Source organism: Hermetia illucens, chromosome 1 (assembly GCF_905115235.1).
Source record: "Hermetia illucens chromosome 1, iHerIll2.2.curated.20191125, whole genome shotgun sequence".
Classification (NCBI taxonomy): Eukaryota; Metazoa; Arthropoda; class Insecta; order Diptera; family Stratiomyidae; genus Hermetia; species Hermetia illucens.
The window spans coordinates 40,144,946-40,166,075 of NC_051849.1; the positions used below are offsets into that span (position 1 = coordinate 40,144,946).

Here is a 21,130-nt window from a genome sequence, read left to right on the forward strand (position 1 = left end):
GGGCCACGTAGTCCATTTGCCTCTTTACTCATTTGCTATTAAGTGGCAGACAATTCCATAACATTCGCTAGTTCCTTTCTCCCTTTCTCGCAAGTTTTGGCAAGCAAATATCGCCAAATTACTGCACTTCATTGTCGAATTGCAGTTGAATTCGGCAGTTTTCAAATCCGTAAATTCTGGCAGGTGCTACTACCACCCATCCACCTGAAGTTACACACAGAATTCATGTCCAATTCGAAATCAAATTGGCCCACCCGACTTCAAACGACCCCGCATATTTGTTCCACTAGGACCGTGCAGGACTATTGTTAATTCGAAGCATCGAAACGCACGGGAAATTTACATTCATCGGCAATGTTAACGCGACTTTGCACTATTGAACCACAGGAAAGAGGGGGAGATTGCCTTTACCCAATTCGTTTACTCGCCTTAAACTATGGAATAATCGTGTGCACCTAAATGGAAGTAATGCAGTGTATATGTGTAAAACTGGCTAGCAACAACTACCAACCAATACAAATTATTTTGCGGGGAACGTTGGGATTTTTATGACTTCGTGGAGGCAAGTTTTTACGTTAGATAATAAGTGCTGTCATTAAATGACTCGCCTCTTTTTGAAGTAAACACTTCGTTTCTGGCTGAAAAATGAAAATATTCTTACATGAACTGCAACTCCTAGAACATGCACATCCAAAACACTTACGTGTGAAAAGTCACGCATTGAATGCCTCTAGGCTAAAATACTGCCGAATTTGTTTCCGTCTATGTTAATCATTATTTTTGGCCAAATAATTTTGTGTACAAATAAAGACGAAAGATACTCACAGTAATACAAAAAACAACTTTATTCCTCTTACCCACCATGAAAAATTGTATGTATGTATTGTGCTACAACAGAAAAATCTATGTATGTAAAGTACATAACAATCTTGTTCTTATACAAAAATAATATCCATCTTTGAAATGATCTGAATTGGCAGCGCCCTACGTTTCTTAGACTTTATAAAATTCAACGTGATCTCACAAAGAAAATGCACAATAAATGAATACAATGCACCAAAGCTAAATAATTCCATAGGAGGTAAATTTTCGCAAAAGACAGAGTCACTTTTTCCTACTGGAATGTCCGTGGCTGGTCACAAAAGCACAAAAATTGGTAGATGTACACAATCAAAAACGACTTTACAAAATGTTTAGTGCAGCGATCGGTCTTTCTTTAGGTATATAATAGTAATTGAAATTATCAAATAGCCCAATTAGATGAATTAACTCTAGTCCATCGGGGGAAAGATATATATAATGTGGCGTTGCTAACACCTATTTGGAGAAGAAGTATTTGTACAATAAGGTCGCGAGTAGTCCTAGCAACAATGGCAGTATCCACGATTTAATGGAGGTATCCTCTTGTTTGGTATCAGTTTTCCAATCAGGTTCCGCTTTTTCCGGTACCACACGGCGTTCACTCTCGACAATTTCACCGATTTTGTATTTCTTCATTCGCTCCCGGGCATCCGAACTGTGGCCTACATCCTCGAACGCTTCTGTAGCATCTTTGCCGGCTTGTTCGATGAGCACTTCCTCACCACCAGGATGCTGAAAACAGAAAGGGGGAATTACTAAAGTTCTCCAATTATCTAAATGTCGGCGAAATCTTAATAAGAATACATTCAGAGTCTATTAGCACTAACATCCCTAAAACTAAAAACATGCCATCTCATTTATACAATTATCTTCCAGTCATAAAATCCTATCAAATTCTAGTAAAAATTGTTTATGAGAAAGTGTGCGTAGCGCACAATCAGTGAAAATACCACGATAACGACAAGGCTCGCATGTTGATCAATTATTTTTAGCTCATATTATTTCACTATCGCCTTATTAGACAAAAAAATCATTCTCTGTTTATCATTATTTCTGCTTGTAATCATGACTAAACGGTAAATTAGAAAAGCTCTGATCATTTTACGATTCAAGAAGATTCTCTATATCACATATATCAACGTGTCTCGTTAGAATGTAACATAGTAACCCATATCGGGATTGTTGTATGAGTAAAGAGAGATAATTGCAAGCAAGTCATGATTAGACATGAAAAATAATTTAGAAATATTTTCCAAGCTCAATGAAATTTAATCAATTTTCTCGTCATTTGTCAACGAATATTTTGGTACAAACGCCACGCCTTCTCAGATTTATCGCAAATGCCCGGTGTAAGATGTTAATTAATATTTCAGTAGCGGGTACATAAGAACCTTATCAAAAGATATAAATATCTGTAGTATTTGTTTCAGTTTCACCTTAATAATAAAAAATTATAAATTTATCGACTTTCGACCTTACACATTGGAATATAGAATACTGATAGGAAAAATAGGAATGCATGTAGCGATAATATTGGCAAGCGCGTTCCCGAAACAATTCAAAATAAGTATTACTAAATTTTAAACAGAATCTGTAAAAACCTATTCCAGTGTGCCAAGTCTTGCGTTGAACACAGCCTCGAAATAGATGGATCAAACGGTAACAAAATGGACTATAAATTTTGATCCTGGATTGATTGATCATTACAATGCATACTTACGTCGCAAACACTTCGTTAATTGGAACCTTGTAGTAACATTAGTATTCCTATACTTGTGTGGTCGGATAGAAGCTACAGCTTCTAAGCACTCAGGCCGTGTAGGCCCATTCTACTCGCTACCCCGTCTAACGGAATATTCCAGATTCGTTAACGTATCGCAGGATTTCCGTTAGTGGATGTGATGCTACCCGTCGCAACTGGAGAAGATCGGCACCAAAGATGTTATGCCTAATGCGCCCATAGGCGAGGCATTCACCTAGGACATGTTCCGTGGATTCCGCTTCCTCATTGCAGGAGAGACACGTATCATCTTGAGTAATTCCTATTCTGAACATATGCCCAATTAGTGAATTACACCAGTTGACTTAGCTGTGAATGAGTAGCAAAGTCAAATCAGGGTATTAACCACTGGCGAACGCAATACTGACCACATTACCTTCTATAGGGTATCGTAGTCTTGTAGAGCACTTCAGGCCCCAGATACAATTGGATCGTCGGACCAATCCTACCTATTTCAAAATATATAAGGGCTTTGGTGATAGCACTCTGTGGTAGGTGAGTGTGAAACTCGTCGCATCTGTAGAGTTTGAACCAGATCTGATTTAGGTTCAATACCTGAAACTACAACTATGATCTCGAGACACCAAATTTCAGGTTCATATTTCACTTACTTCTTCACGTATTTCCGATCAATGTTGTTATTGTGGGGATAGCAAGATCAATAATATACGCCAAGTGACCCGTCTTGTCAACTAATAGAACGTCAGGTTTGTTACACGCTATATGGCAGAGTTAGAACTTGACGATCTTAATACATACTGTAAGCAGAACTTAACATGTTCCCGTGATCACCCCATGCTTGTATGCCAGGTTTTGATGACTCACCTTACACACATCCGTTTGCCCGTCCATATATTGCTCCGGCACCATGACAGTGCAGCTAGAAATGAGGCGGTCCACCGTCTTTAATGCTGAATCACACCATCCTTCATGGTCCTAGTCCACCCGCTCTTTCATTATGACCACACAGTCCCGAATAACACACATAAATATATCCGTCTCGGCAAAGAGCTCCCTAACACAATCATCTGTTCGACAAATGGCCGCCAAAGGCAATTTATGTCTTTACCGTGCATTGTCTTCGACTTTTAATCATCGATCCGGTCTTGGTCTGATTTCACTCCTCAGAACATTAAAACATTGATCTTTCAACAACTTCAACAATCAGCCTGATAAACAGACACAAGGAAAAGAATGGCCTGCGCCTTGCTATGAAAATAAGCGCGTGGCAAGTCGACTTGGCGGTGACGCCCGTACCTCCGATGTAACGAGGAAGATTCATTAGCTCCACAGCAGAATTTGGGTGATGCATTCGAAATTTGGACATAGCAATCCATATCCGGTGCTGGATGTTTTCCAGATCGGTCTTCGTCCATGGCAATATTCCGAATGTATATGTCAGTGAAGGGGTAGCGAACACATTCAGTAAATGTGGAGGTCAGCAATGCTATGTAGGGCATGCGTCATGACCTTTGTGGATGGCTTGGATTCGACCTTGTTTAATTCAAATTCCATCCGAATATCACGGCTAAGCATGTCTACTACTCGTAACAGATTTCTCAGATATTCATCAGTACCAGCATACAACTTGATGTCATCGAAGTACATCAAGTGTATCAGCTCGTACTTAACACATAGGCCATATTTATAAAACCATGCCCTCTACCATCATTCAGGAGCCATGCAAGCGGATTCAGTGCCATACAGAACAGTAGAGAATTCAATGAATCCCTCTTCAGCTCCAAACCCGATAACGACAGATTGCGGGATGTGGTTGTGGTCCAAATGACCAGAATGAGAGAATCAAAATTCATTGCTAGTCGGCAAAGTGATGGAGCGCATTGCACGTACATTATTCCGTGTGTATCCCGTTCGGGTTAATTACAGTAGTGTGGAATTCGCCAAGAGTTGCTCACTTTTCACCACGAAAGAGCTGCAAGATTTCGTCCTATCTATGAAAAATAAGGTGCCAGAATCTAACGGTGTGGCGATAGAAATACATAAAATAATATTTTATCACGGCCGGACCTATCGTTCGATGCGGGCGCATAACGACTACTTTGTATGCTTGATCCGCCGGCATGTCGGAGCGATAAGGTCGGGCACTTTGTTCCCAAGGAAGTTTGGTTTTAGAGCAAGGAGATCCGAAGTGGATGTTGTCATCGATTTGAGGCGTACAATCATCAATCTTATCAGGTAGTGTTCCCCATAACGCTTTCAACTCCGTAAATTCTTTTCATGCATCGGGCTATCTCTTGCAGATAATGAGGGATTAACTGAAAGACTATTCCCTGCTCTATGAGCCACTGGGGAACCAAAGGAAAATGGAGATCACGTCGGAAATAACGCAAGGACCCATCCTAGGACCGGATCTCTGAAACGTTCCCTACGATAGTCTGGTAACGTTGACGGTGCGATTGGTGAGGGAATGAATGACTTCTTATGTTTGAGCCTTGCGCTGGAAAAAAACCGATTAAATAAACAATTCTGATCCTGCGTCCCATGGCAATCGGCGAGAGAATTATAAACGAAAGCTAACCGTTAAGCACCTTGAATTGGAGCGCTGGACTCAGAGAAGAAACAGAAACGAACAAAGCTGTTACAAGAATTGCGGGCTTCAGTTGGCTAGTGGGAAAAGTTAGGAGTTTAACATTTAACATGAAACATTTTCTCGTGAGGGGAAGTATGTGTTGATGCTCTTAGTAAAGGGGCCCATCGTAAGCGCCTTGCGAAAGTATAGAGATGAGGAACTTTGCGGGTAGTGTCTGCCTCCCGTTCATGCTGATAGCCGGCTCCCTGCTAAGGAACGCACGACAACCTAAAAGAGCAAGGGCGGTGGTTGCTCGTATAGAACGGCAACATGCACTGAATGAATGGCTTCACTTGGCGGAAAGTAGTCCGGCTCTTCCAGAGCTAATTGACAAGGAAAAATCGTGCCAAGTTCATGATTGAAAAATGATTGCTAGTGTAAACTTCACATCACTTTCTGCATTAGAATGTCTTAATTCCTCTCTACATAATAAGTATTCAGAAGGATGTCATGGACAAACGTACTACGATGATAATCAATTCATCAATGAAGCTGAGAACTCAGCCCGAAGCCGGGCACTGGAAGTTTATAAATTAAAACCTGAGGAAAGAGGTTAAATGTACGCCCATATTCGCCAGTAAATTTCTCTGCCTACACAGAAATATGTAAACGAGTTTTCGGTTTCGATTTGCCAGTGGCGGGCTTTTGACTCACAGTTTCTTTACAACTACAAGGAAAATCTCAGCAGCGCAATTCCAAAAAAAATTCTGACGCCAAGAATTTTATCTATTTGCTAATATAGCACATATCATTAGTTAAGTCACAGCTGATATCGTACCCAGCCAATTCGAATACGTCAACATTGTGAGCATTACTATTCATAAAATATTCCGGGCAATATGGGCCGGCGTGATATTTTTCCGAAAACCTGTTCGGTCAATTAAATCAAATGGAGAAAAGATTATGGTACTATCTTTAATCTCAAATTAATCAAGCAGTTTGTCCTGGCTTGCAAGACGGACCTCACAAAAATACAATTGCAGGTATCGTAACTGCTATGTCGCAAGCTCAACAGTAGTTTGAGTTTATTGAGTATTAGAAACAAATCGTTAAAAGCGCACATTTAATCTATAAGAGATATAAAGTTGCAAAGGGCGGTATTGATATCCATTTAATACTTGTGGGTTTGACATTAACAGGTTTAGTAGAGAAACATATCGATAAAGTTGTTGATTCCATTGATCAGTTTGAAATTGTCAAGGCTAAAGTTGCCTGAATTCAAGAATGTGATTGCAACGAATACAGACGTTATCGTAAAAATCAAATTATTGCACCAAGAGGTGGAGGCTTTTAGTAAAAATTTTCCTTTGCCCAGATACCCTACTGAATAAAAACCTAATAACTCTCTTAGGAAAATGACTCAAAAGTCAAACTGACTGCACGGGAAATTGAGATCGGTGTTTGAACCGAAAACGTGATGACATTGATAATTTCCTTGCTCAGCTCCTAAGCGAATATGAAGGTTTTCAGTCTTACTTGCACATGATTAGGAAGGCACGATCCACTGGCTCTGTGTTTTGCAATGGGGTGGCGAGTGACGCCGATCACACGTTTTTTTCTTTTCGAAGGTGGGATGGGGTTCATCGATTTTACGCAGACACAGGAGGGCATATTGCGTTCGTGTGGAAGGACCGGGTAGCAGAAGGTTCTTTGAACCAGCAAATTTTCTTTTTTCTTTTCCCTTCCGCTGTTAAAAGGGACTAACTAACTTGGAGGTTCTTACGGCGAGAGAACGGGAGGATTGACCTGAAGTAATGTACCTAACCGTTCCAGGCTAGTTCTCCCACTCTATCTAAAAAAGGATAAGACTAATGTTCGTCAAGTCCCATAGATACAGAAGCGACGAAGACAACATGTCAATCATTTTTAATCACTCCCTCTGCCAGTTGTTTATGTTTTTACAATTTGAAACAGAAAATAGGAAATTTATTATTTTAAAGTCGTTCAAGATGCATAGCCCCGAGAAAATACACTGTAGGTGCAGGCATGACGACTAATTCATTCACAAAATGGGTGCGCCGTGAGAATTGGTACGAAATATCGGGACGACCAATTATCGAGAATACAAGATAAAGAAAATTAGAAAATACGAATTATCGAGATTCCACTGTATATAATTATTTATTTCAGGCGAATGAAAATGTACTAATCTAATATAATCACTCTCAAGACCATTCGACAACAACGGTCTACGACAAGGGGATGCCTTATGCGTCCTCTTTAACCTGGCCCTCGATAAAGTGATCCGTGATGCTGAGGTAAATGCAACGGATACAATCCTTTTTAAGTCCACCCAACTACAGGCATGGGCCAGATGACATCGACATCATGGGAAGAACCACCCGAGACGTACAAACTGCCTTCATCCAGATCGAGCAGGCGGCTATTGGCGCGAGATCTTGGGCTGCACATCAATGAAGGCAAGACAAAATATATGCTGGCAACGTCAGCACCGAAGACGAACCAACCAACAACATCAAACCGCACTGGTCAAACAGGATGAATAAGGATTGGAGAATACAACTTTGAGACCGTTGATAATTTCTCCTATCTAGGGTCGAAAATCACAACCGATAACAGCTACGATGAGGAAATCCGCGTACGGTTGTTGTCAGCCAACAGAGCCTATTTCAGCTTACAAAGACTGTTCCGCTCGAAACGTCTCACCGTAGGGTCAAAGCTCTTAGTGTACAAGACTATGATCTTGCCAGTCCTCATGTATTCCTCGGAAACTTGGGTTCTTAGCAAGAAAAATTGCGAACTCTTGGCCGCGTTCGAGAGAAGAATCCGCCGAAGAATTTTTGGCCCCCTACATGAGGATGGACGATTCCGTAGCCTACATAACGACGAAATCTATGAGCGATACCATGACCGTATGGTTGTGGATAAAATCCGGCTCAAAAGGTTACGGTGGGCGGGTCACTTAATTCTTAATGGATGAGGATGATCCCACCCGGAAAGTCTATAAGGACAATATCTATGGTAGAAAAAGAAGACGAGGCAGACCCTGCCTAAGATGGAGCGATGACGTAGGTCAGGACGGCAGACAGCTTTCAGGGATATCGAATTGGTGGACCTCGGCGCAAAGCCGGGATGTCTGGAGTTCCTTATTAAGGCAGGCCTAGACCGGATACCGGTTGTTGCGCCGTTGATGATGACGAAAATATACGATGAATAACAGTTTCTTTCAAATTAAGTTGTATTTTTTTTTTAACGAGTTTAATATGTATGAACAATCCTATATTGAAAAGACCCCTTATGGTAAAATAAAAATTTAGTGCCTGTAATTCTGTCATATATGAACAATATACATTCAGGGGCAAAAAATCTGATAATTGAATTTATTTATTTCCCATAAACTCAATAATTCTCTGAAAACGTAAACACAACATTACCGGTTTGTTTTTGTTTACTTTTATTTCATTTGACTACATTAATCCAAAATGATTAGCAAACTAAATCAGTTCCAATCAGGCCTTTACAAAGCCCAGGCGTTAAATGAGTTTTTTTTGTTTTATCGTGAATTTAGGGAAAAATAGATTAGATGTTTATTTTTTTCCAAATGTATGTTAATTCGAGAAGATATCGCTAGGATGGAGACTTTGGCGAACGATGGATGTAGTAACAAATATATATTCAATGCACTGAAGGTGCCGCCCTCCAAGTTCGACGATGGTCTACAGCGGTTTAGGACCCCCCAAAGTCTCAATCGAAGAGAATTGGTGGTCAACCCTTATGAAGACGGTTATAGAAGATCGTGTTATTGCTTTTACTACGACTAATAAGGCCAGATTAATCTCGACGCCCAGCTTATTTTTTCGATGCCTAGGAGATTCAAAGGATTTCGTAGGTCCAACGAAGGGAATACGCGGTATTAAGAACGAAAACGTTGAAAATTGACAAAATACGAACATTTTGAAATAAACAATCAATTTAGCGAATGTCTAACTCTGAGTGTATTAATATTTGCAATGTGCAATTTTTTATTTACTTTAAAGTGGTAGTCATAATGGGAAAAAGAGCCTAGTATTATATCAATCTTTCTTTCACATCAATGCAATTTAAAACAAAATAAGCAATGAAAGTCCAAAGTTTGTAGGTGATAATATACTTCACTTCCGTCAATCATCTCGGTAAATAAAGTTCATTTTCCAAAAAAAAATCGTTCGTTACTGATAATGAAATATAAACCCAATTCAAGTCTGATTCAAGGTCGGCTATGTTGAGCTTTTATTAAATGTATAACAGATACCGGTAGCTTTGTGAAGTAGGTTCCTACGCCGCCATTACTAACTACTATATGGGGTGATAAGTCCGCAGAGTGTCATATATATGCCGGTGCAAGAATAAACTCCGTATCATATTCCAATAGTGCCAAAGTTTAGAAGTTTCTTTCTGAAGGTTGCCAACAATGTGTTGATTGGTTTCAAAGGTACGCTTGTTTATGTTACGTCACTTTCGTTAATGTGAAAAACATGGACAACGAGGAGTTCCGGGTATCAATTAAACATTGACAAGGGGGAAAGGTATATCCAAACCAAAAACATAATGTGTAAATGATTCAGTAACTTTAAACATAATAATACATGCACAAATAATGCTAAAGTCTCTGGAGAGCCGAAAACGTTACGCTTTCAGAAAACATCGATGAAATTCACCGCATCATTTTAAATTGCTAAAAAGTGAAAGTGCATGAGATAGGTGACTTTGTAAAGATGTCGGCAGGACATGTGCGAAACACCTTGCATGAATATTTGCATATGGAAAAACTTTGTGCGCGATGGCTGCCGTGCTTTCTCGCAGCCGATCAAAAACAACAGCACATGGATAATTCAAAGCACTGCTTACAGCTATTTCAGCTTAGCGAATTTGTGCGACTATATATGACAGTGAAGGAAACGATCCGCCAAACTTCAATCAACAACCTGAGCAGTGGTTAGATCAAGGCGAAAACTACCCAAAACGACCGAAGGGGCAAAACACAGCCGGAAAGTTGTAAATCAGTATTTCTTGAGTTGCCTATGAAATTATTGTTATAAATGATCGTGGAAAATTTAAAACTGTTGCAGGACATGTAATGTAATATTTACATTATTGAAGCGACCGAATGATGAGATAAACAAGTCGGAATACCGGAAGCTCGCGCTTCGGGTATAAAGGTTTTGTGTTCATCTTATGTAAGAGACGCACATTTTTCTGTCCGTATATAGTTACAAATCCAACATAATCCTTCATATTTTTCCAAACTACGAGACATACGTACATATTAGAGCCATAGATATGACGCTCACCCTAAACAAACAAACTGCCTATTACCTACTGTACACATATATGCACGCATCTAAATTTATCGTACCCATATTTCCGATTTACGTCTTATATCTAACTGAATTAGGCACTACCCGCAAAGTTCATTAGCACGCATATATTATATACCTACATACACACATGTCTGGTTGACAAATAACTAAAAAACTAAAACAAAATAATTGTCTGCGACCCAATTCGTAAGAACTCATTTCGTTGTGATATTGACGAATTGATATGTGATGATGACGTCATGCGGGTTGTAGAGTGAACGAAATTCACAAAAAATTGTAAAGTTTCACCCCCTATAACTTTGTTAATAATAGTTGGATTTTCTTCAAACTTGACCAAACTGTGCATTATATTCTTCGTTACACGCGTGCCAAATCTTGTACTTCTGGGATGAACATAAAGGGGGTGCCGGGTAAATTTCTAAAATGTGGAAATATACCATTATTAACTTTATTTGTGCAGATATCGGAACCGGATATATTTTGAGGCCTAGATTTCGTAGAGATGCACCACTGTGATTTTTTTCAGATTTTTCGGTTGGATAAGTTCTGAGAACGAGACCTGTTACACTTTTTGTGGGTCACATTTTGAACCCTCACTCCCCTATGTTTCATTTAATATCAAATATTGAACCAGATTCGAAAAGTACTAATTGAGACCTTTCATTTGATACCCTACATGGCTACATTCTGTGAAAAAAAAATTTGCACCCTCCATTCACATGTACGGGGAGCCCCCCACAAACTTAACATAAGGTGGCGCCACTTACTGCATGTAAAGGGATCACCAGATTACATACTCTCACCAATTTTCGTGACAATCGGTCCAGCCGTTTCCGAATAAATCGGGTGTGACAGACAGACAGACAGACAGACGGACAGACGGACAGACAGACACCGTCTCGATTCTAATAAGGTTTTGTTTCACACAAAACCTTAAAAACGACCGCATGGGGAAGAAAAACGTGTTCTATGACCGCGATAATGCATCAAACATAGATGTGGAAAAAAGGATGACTAAATTAAAAGACCACACAATGCGCCGGACAATTAGTTTTTGTTCCCGAACTTGGAGAGGTGGCTACAGAACTGAAGATTCTACTGGGATGAAGAGATCAAACAAGAAACAGGAGCTTAGTTCGAGACGCTCTGCAAATCTGGCGTTACGAAAAATATAGACACGGTTGAGGCAAGCTGCAAAAAATGTATTGCTCTTGAAGAGGACCACACTGAACAATAAATAATTTTTTCCCCAAAAATGATTTTTTCACTTCGATTCCGCGAACTTTTCACCCCACGTTGAAGATACCTCATGTTAAAATGTTCTGAATTAACATCTATTCATCTGTTAATATGGCAGAACTCGTCGATCGGTTTTTGATTTTGATATTGCGTTGAAGTTGTTACATAGCAGTAAAAGGATGAGATAGCGGATAAGTCATGGGTCCATCGCCACACTCTTGAATCTAGACGGTGGTCAACTTAGTGGACAGAAATTACCCAAAACCGCATGTCAGGTTTTGTCTTCTGTATTTTGGAAGCGCACGTCATTTTTTTTATTGACTAGCTCGAGAAAAGAATCATCAATAGGGAATATTAATTTAATGATACTGGTGTATTGAATTGAAAGAATTCCTGTACGAACTGCATCGACACCCTACGCATCCCTGTGTGAACAGGGAGTATATCCGGAGTTGTCTATGTAGAAAAAACATTCCAAAGAAACTTCACACATTCACTTGATGTTGGACCGGACCAAGCCCCAAACAAAAAACGTGGGAGTAAGTTGCTCTCCATTTGGTCCGGTCGAACTTCAAGTGGATGTGGACAGGATCCCTCATATCCCAAACAAAAATTTAGCTTTACCCTAGCGTAGGCTCAAATTAGTGGTGGTTTAAACTTGCACATAATTCGTACCCTTGTCGTGTTTTTTGCGATTATATCATATAAAGGAGCCACTTTCGGTCACGATGCTCCCAGTGCATTGGAACAAAATTGCCAGAATTTATTGAATGAATTTCGTAACATAAAATATAGGAAGATGCATATGCTAATTGCACAAACTTGAAGATTATGTGCAGTGCTGTGATTTTGTGCGCAGACAATCGACTTGCGTGCATATTTTATGTTATGAAAATCATACCATTAAATACCACCAAGGGTGCACCTAGCTCCGACTTACATTTAATTTTTATGAATGGAAGAGACGAGACTAATGCAAATGACATTAATAATTAGCACTTGCAATGCAAATAGTGCCTTCCTCAGTTTTCAAAACAAATTCACTCAAATTAATTACATTCAAAAGTAACAATCGAAAACGAAAGTTCAATTTTCCGTATATTGTTTCATGCCAAATTGCAAATGGTGTAATCTGTCATCAGAACGAACCTTGTCGACGTGGAGAGAATATTGCCGAAATGAAATTTTGATTGTACATTTAAAATGCGTGCGGATCGGAGCTTGTCTCGTGCGCACTACGCACGCATCTTAATTGTATTTTCCGCTTAAAACTGCATTCTATCTCCCTTACTATTTCTTCTGTTATCGGTAGACACCTTAGCGGAAGAACTTCAATGGACGATGACTTCATGGAGAATACCTCTGGCCTTATGCAAGGCACGGAGAGTTCAACTGAATACAAGCACTAACAAAAGTAAGCTCTTAGTCCCAGTTTCAGCTACTCCAGAGGAACTAATTTTAAAAATATTTTTGAGATTGCTCTTGACTTGGAATCAAGGGATGTTTTAGCGTATTTTAAACCAATACAAAAGGGAAGAAAAAATAAAGAGATATAATCCCTTAATGGGTAGAGCTTCGAAGACGTCGATCTATTCTACATTTTAAAAACGTTGTGCCTGTTGATCATGGCACCAAACTCAATGTTACTCGAGGCAACAACAGTGCTGATCCCCCTTCACTGTTTTGTCCAAACAACGACATTGCACTGAGATTGTTCTGCGTCAATGTTCCTTCTGTAATGCTATATTGGTGTAAGGTATAGAAAATAACAGCCAGTTACTTCAAAACCACAAGTTTTCATATACATACAATCACTAATTAAGAAAGGCCAATAATTCCATTGCTGACTACCCCATGCAGTGCAATGCAGGATAAGCGAGAGGGAGAAGCGCAAGCTTTTCAGATTCATGGAGGAAACTGAAGCAAATGTCCAACCAGCGGTAATGATGACACATAGATATTATTGACGCCCTATCCCCTATTCAAAGGGTAATAACAACCGCAAAAATTAAATTGTTCCGACTTCATTGAAAAAATGCGCTAGCTTGGTTCGAAACGTCCCAATAAAAAAAAAAAACAGTTTATCCCGGAATATTTCTCAAGTAGGAAATGTGCGATGAAGCCCTTTCTACGGATTCGGTTTAAAAAGTAACTGACCTGAATGTTTGTTGACCAAGCAAACGAAATTTGATGGGCGTGGACCAGTTACCCGCCCCATTTTGTTTGCGATCATAGCACTATTCAGACGGAGCCATGCCGTCAACACTTGCAAGAAAGTGTTATCAGGGATCACTGGTGATAAGTGTTGCGCTTATGCCCACGACTCAGATACAAAGCTTCAACCATCACTCCAAAGGCCCCAAAAAGCAAGACTGGTCCGTAACAATGTCAAATTGATGAGGGTCACCATTTTGATTCCTGCAGCTTGGTTCCCCGTAAGTGCGTCACACACTTATTATCACCAAGGAGTGCTAACAAAAGTTTCTCGGTTGCCTTGGTGATACAGTGTGACGCAAACAACTGGTCTCGTAAACAAATCGCAATTGGAATGCTCATCATGACAACACAACTCGTCATTCATCAAATATGATTCTGCATTTCTCCGTCAAGCACAACATATCTCGGTCAGGTTCGCCAACCTATTTATTCTGACCTCGCCCCCGTGTGTTCTGACTTTTTTCCAAGCTAAGAATGACTACAATGTGGACTAGATTTCTGATCAGAGAAGACATGTAAAATAGAGCGGCACTGTACTGGAAGAGAATTTCCAGTGTTGTTTCGGGTAATGGCAGAATCGTTGGCAGAAGTATATAATAGATCAAGGAGAGTACTTTGAAGGGGATTAATGCATATAACTGTATCTCAATAAATGTCGACTTTGTGAAGTGCTTGGAATTGCCACCCAGCTCCAGCAATCAAGGAGCATCGCCAGCTCGATTACACTTAAAGTAATTTCATTACCTTGAAGAAAGCACCTGCCGTAGTTTTTTGGAGCCAACACGATCAAAATTGTACTTGTGCGACAGGCTCTTTAACACATTCAAGCGAAGGCAAACTGAATGGTGTCAATATGTCGACGGTCATATTTTGTACAGAAATTTACTTTATTTAAAGATATTGTAGAAGAATGAAGCTGATCTGTCCTAAAAAACGGCAGTGGATCGTGACTAAAGGGCATATTTGAATACCTAGTGCGCCTCCCAATACGAAAAAGATATCTTCTCAAATAATCAATAATTGTAAAGTAAAAGATGATTTAAGAGTAAGTGAAATCGAGGGTTAGAATATAACAATAGACAAAATAGAATTGAAATCAGCAAATACAGCCTCGAATAATAGTTTCCCTGTACATATTATTTTATTTAGCCCCACGTGGACTATGAGCAGGGGCAACTTTCTTGATGTATTAAAATATTGAATGGTTGTTAACATCCTACGGGATGACGAATTTCTTTTCATAACAAGAGAACCAAAATAGTTGGTAGGAGGCCTTTTGGTTTAGTTAAAAACTGCAGAAATGTATGAACAGCAAACTTTAAGCGACCGTTAATGAACAAAGAGAACTAGAATGGGCTAATTCGGGAGGCAAACTGCCGAAATCGACCTGCAGTCCGTTAGAGGAAGAAGTAAGATTTTCGGGCCTTTTCCATCAGCTTTAACCTCTAGTAACATCTTTTACATGAAATATTGATATCTAAATTTCTGATGAAATAACCTCAACCTTGAAGGCAATTTCAATGGAATCCTTTAACGTGCCTATTTTTTCAGATTTACTTTCCCTAGATCAAATCAATTATATTTGACATAGAATATATTTTCATGCTCCCTCATCAACGGGGGCCATTAATTTTGCTTAGTTCTGCTCAAAGCCACCAACATCAATAGAAAAGGAATGATCGAAAAAGTATTCTCTATTTTTGACTAAAATATTTTTTTTTTTTATTAACAAATACCGTATTTCGAGATACTTTGTTTTCTTCTTCGGCGGCCGTAGGTATTTCAGGAGTACAGGAAAAATTAGTCCTCGTAATGCGGTTTTTTCTGAATAAGAAAATATTTTAGCCAAAAGCGGATATTACTCCTTTCATTCTTTTTCAATCTTCGAGTAATGGCTACAAATCAAACTACATCTCAACTACAAATAAAGACTAACTTTCAGCTGATGACAAAAACGTCTGCCTTGTGTGGCTCATTAAATTTATTCAGCTCAGAACCAAACACAAACAGCGCTCAGCCGCTGAGGTGTGGTTGTCTTATGTTCGCCTATCTTTGAAAATGCAAATGCCGGAGAAGAAACATGGGAGAATATTAGCTTAGAACACGCTTGATTTCATTGTCATTCGAACGAATGGCAAATATTACAACCGAACGAATTTTTGAAATGTTTTCCTGCATCTAAAGCCTTCGTAAAACGCATTTTACTTCCAGCAAATTGCTTTAAGCTGCGCACTTCCTTATTCTCCATAGATGCTCAACGAATGTACAACAAACGTAATCTAGGTGGATAGTGCAAAGTCACCGTGACATGGATTAGATACTGCGTAACACGCGACAGTCGCTTAAATGTGTTCACCTCCCAGAGCCATGTTGAGCACTTCACTGCGTACATTCCAATTGTATGCTTTTCCTCAAACTCCAGCGATATCTGCGCAAGCATTCACACTTAACCCATCTCAAATATTAGAAAGTTCTCGGCCCTAGTCCCGATCGTCCACTATCTAACATTTGTGTGCACTGTGTCAGAGGTTAACGGACGGCCCAAAAAGCAACTGAAAGGTTCCCTCGTCTGCCGCTACTTCAAACTGGGTTTTTTGGAAACATTCGAGATGCTTCGTCTTCCGATAATTGGGATGAAAGTTTCGCCTTCCCCTCTAATCACGTAGACCAAATTTTTTCTCCGGGTTTAGAAAAAGACCGATGTGCCCGATCCAAAAAGGGTTTACAAAATAGTTAATTCCACTTACCTCATTCAAAAACTCAGTTACATCATAAACGTTGTTATGGATGGCGAACCACACACTTTTGTTTGTATTATGTTTTGCAATTTCGGCTAACGAGTAGGTTTTCTCTGCCATTTTCTTTAGTTGCCTAGTAATCTACGACAAATCTAAACTCAACTGACTTCTACAGAACGAAGGTGAACTGTTGAATGAACGTCAGAGTACGTGATCGGGTGAAAATAATCTTCAGAAAACCGTCGAGAAACGAGATAAAACTACATCCACTCCCGCTGATTAGATTTGCCACCTTGAAGATGACAAGTCAAAATGTCTAGTGATATGAAGGCTGGTAGCTTACACTGTTATTCACCATATACTCGGTGTAAATGCGAACTGAGCACGATGGGTTTGAAATTTCGAAATTCGACCATAGCGCAACAGTTGAAGCTATTGTTACTATAAAGTGAAAATTTGATTAGTAATACTGCGCTAAAAAATAAAAAAGTAATATAGTATTCATACTCTCATTCAATCGTTAGAAAACGATTTTTTGGTTTTTAGGTTCTGTCTGTTGTAATCATTTTCTAAGGAACTGGATTTATGCCATTTGATTTCATTTGTACAAATAGAAAAAGAAGGGTCCATGGTTTCTATCTAGTATGCCTCCTCCTATTGGGTATGGAATCATAAAACCCTAGTCAACTACTACATAGGCCGTACATCCTTTGTGAAGTACAAGGTATCCAAACAGTGGCTTTTTTAAGGTTTTATGTAAACACAAAACCTTATTAAAATCGGTTTACTGTCTGTCTGTCTGTCCGTCACACGCATTTTTTTCGGAGGCGGTTATGACGATTGACACCAAATTTGGTAGACAGATGGAAACTGTGAACGCTCACGCATACAGTGAGTTACATCCTGTTACGTCGAATTTAAGAGGTTCTCCACACATGCAAAAGGGGGTGTAAAATTTTTTTTCATCAAATATAGTCATGTGGGGTATCAAATTAAAGGTATCGGTTACTACTTTTCAAAGCCGCTCTTAGTTTTGACATTTGTTGAAAAGGGGGGGAGTGCGGGGGGGGGGGGGGTTGAAAATGATAATTTCTTTAAGGGGGCCATTCTCAGGACCTGCCCAACCGAAAAATCTGGCTGCCACTATATGGTCCCTGGGCTTCGAAATACTTTCCATACCAATTCGCTGTAAAGCCCCCTTAAGTCCATCTTAGCACCATGACGTAGAGCATGACCTTACCAAGTTTGGTGGAAATCGCACTATTACTAACAAAGTTATAATACGTCAGAGTTGTTGTTTCTTTTAAAATTGAAGACTGTGAATGTTAATATCACGCGAAAGTGGATACTCTCACGTAATATATGGATATATTACGTGCTACGTACTAAGAAATACACAACACCTTTCTTACCTGAAGCGTCTAGCTTCCGGTTTCCCGATTTGTTTTATATTGTTTTTTTCTTATTCCTATTTGATTTCTAATGAGAGTGTGCTTTAGTTTCACCGGGACTGCACAAACAGAACACAAATATCCATGACATAAAAAATATACCTTGAAGACATGGATAATATACATAGATGATACTATTCAAATAATATAGTCCAGTATTTTAAACAAATTTTTAATAAAGTCGAGGTGGAGACCGCAATTAATTGCTACTCAGCTGGTAATGCGTAATGTTTTTGGGAATTACTGAGTAGTAAACGGTATCAACATTATCCTATGGAGCGGCCATAATGGAGAGTAGATTAAAATAAGCAATGTGAAATGTATCGTAGGCAGTAATATCCAAGGGGCAAAATTCAAGTTCCAAGATTCTTGGAAACTTATAACTATAGCAATGTTTGGAATCTAGACGTATTATGTTGTTGGATGCTATCTTGAGGTAATCTCAATTATACCACTTGAAACAGATTCTACTCTCCTTTTTGTCAATTATTTTTATTATTTTCCCGAATACGTATCTCGGCAGCCACTTGCTATTTCCTTCAGCAGAATAATCCCAAAAATATCCTTAATCTAACTATATACTAACTATTTAAGATACTCAACGGAAATGTACCGATAAACATACTCCGAAGCTCACAAATAACTAATTTAAATTTAACTTTCCGATTTTGCCGAGAAAAAACACAAAATTCACATTGAAAGATCGACTAGCTTAAAATATGACTTTTTACTTTTCTTCACAATCAAGAAGTGAATGTTATTGTAAAGATTATCAAAAAAGTTTTTCGATCTTCATTCGTTGGACAAATACTGTACATTGATATTCATATACAACAAAATGGCCATAAATGTAAGTATGTGGCGCCAGCATGGGAACGTCCTAGTTTTATAATTTAGTTTTTTTTTTATTTGAAGGTTCATCTCAATTACTCGAGACATGTATGTATGCGTGGGAAATATGCGGTAGTTTTATACAAATGGCGCCAATATTGAACCTAAATGTTTACATATGCTTATATATGTTTGTACATCGTTACTTCCAAAATAAATGAAGAACGTTATAATTATGTTTTCAATAAGTATATCTTGAAATTTTGGGATACACGAAGAAATATTTGGAATTGTTAACTACGAGCAAATAGAAATACGCACATAAACAATTTTTTGCATAAGAAAAACACAAAACCTCCCATACTTGAAACACTTTATTATTTCCATGTATTCAATTCTGAGACTGGAGCAGCAAAATGACACACATATCTTCTTTTGTGAAACTTAACTGGAAAGTTAGTTTCTTCGATGCTTCTTCCCACCATATTTCTTATATTTTTATTAGAAAGCAAATGCGGACAACATTTTCTTAGATACTAAATTTTATTTCATACATACATATGCGCCTAAAGCCGAGACAAATTTTACCAACTGGTCCTTCTGGCTGGGGGCTGGTAACCCTACACGGAAAACCGAAGTTACGAAGCACGGAAGGAGCCTCGGACAGGACGGATTTTAAAACAACGAACCCGGCAACGAGAACGGAACAACCATTTGCGCATTTTCTCGTGGAACGTGCGCTTCCTGTACAGACCGAATGCTGCTCAGCAGCTACCCGATAATCTGTCTCAATATAATGCTGATATAACAGCGTTGCAAGACATGCACAGGTTTCCTGGAGAAAAGTCACTATACCATATATTATATGATATATACCATATTATGTGGCCATCCAGTAAACCGTACACGGAGTATGTTTCTTAGTCCACCAAAAAATGAAAGGCTATCCACTTTGCGTTTGTGACGCAAATTTAGAAATATTATCATCATCATCGATGGCGCAACAACCGGTATCCGGTCTAAGCCTGCCTTAATATGGAACTTCAGACATTCCGGTTTTGCGCCGAAGTCCACCAATTCGATATCCCTAAAAGCTGTCTGGCGTCCTGACCTACACCATCGCTCCATCTCAGGCAGGATCTGCCTCGTCTTCTTTTTCTACCATAGATATTGCCCTTATAAACTTTCCGGGCTGGATCATCCTCATCCGTACGGATTAAGTGACCCGCCCACCGTAACCTATTGAGCCGTATTTTATCCACAACCTGACGGTCATGGTATCGATCATAGATTTCGTCCTTATGTAGACTAAAGAAACGGAAATTTAGAAATATAAACCCCATAAACGTTCATGGCCCTAAAGAGGAGACTGCAGAGTCACATTTCAACAGTCAAGTAGGAACAGAGCCCGTATTCAGGCGATACGTCGGCCCCCATAGCTTAGATAAGGATACCAATGATAGCGGACTTCGGATTATTCAGTTAGCAGTATCACATGAAATGGTTATTGGAAGTACGTGGTGTGCGCGAAAAGCGTTCCACAAACATACGTGGGCCTCTCCAAATGGGACCGCTTTCAACAAAATTGACCTCGCATTGATCAAACGTCGCAATCCTCAGCCTTGATATAAGTCAGAACGTATATGGGGCCAATATAGACCCGGATCACTATCTTGTTTGCGTACTGCTCCGAGCTCGAATAACAACATCACTCAGAATCCCCTCTGACAATCAGATGACAAATACCACTGAAGCCATCCACAACACAGGCTTCCGCAATACTTATAAGAGGGAAACGGATGCCGCAATAACCGCAGCTAACAGATGTACTGGAGATGAAGCATCAACAAATGATCTTCGTAATTACCTGAAGAACGTTATCGTTGCAAGAAAAGTCAGAACGGTTGGTTTGACAATGAATGTAAGCTAGCAACGGAACGGAAGAATGCTGCATACCGAGTAAAGTTGCATTCTCAAAGAGCCTGGGCACGCGAAAAGTACAGAAAGTAACCGCACCAGGCGCGAAAGTTTTACCAACAAGTCAGTGGAATGAAGCCTTATACAGCTGGATGCTCATCCTGCCGAGGCAAAGAGGGAAATCT

The 21,130-nt window shown here is 39.4% G+C and overlaps 1 protein-coding gene and 1 long non-coding RNA gene across 2 annotated transcripts; one reads left to right on the top strand and one right to left on the bottom strand.

Annotated features, from left to right (window-relative positions):
- Window positions 1-818: 818 nt before the first annotated feature.
- On the bottom strand, window positions 819-17,061 carry LOC119653908 (cytochrome b5). Its single transcript, XM_038059057.1, has 2 exons — window positions 16,756-17,061; window positions 819-1,593 (listed from the first exon to the last, which is right to left on the bottom strand). The coding sequence occupies exons 1-2, from the start codon at window positions 16,864-16,866 to the stop codon at window positions 1,318-1,320; spliced, it is 387 nt and encodes a 128-aa protein (XP_037914985.1). The 5' UTR covers window positions 16,867-17,061; the 3' UTR covers window positions 819-1,317.
- Window positions 9,533-10,354, top strand: LOC119653911. Its single transcript, XR_005249781.1, has 3 exons — window positions 9,533-9,757; window positions 10,082-10,226; window positions 10,301-10,354. It is a non-coding gene; the product is annotated as an uncharacterized LOC119653911 (long non-coding RNA).
- Window positions 17,062-21,130: the final 4,069 nt, after the last annotated feature.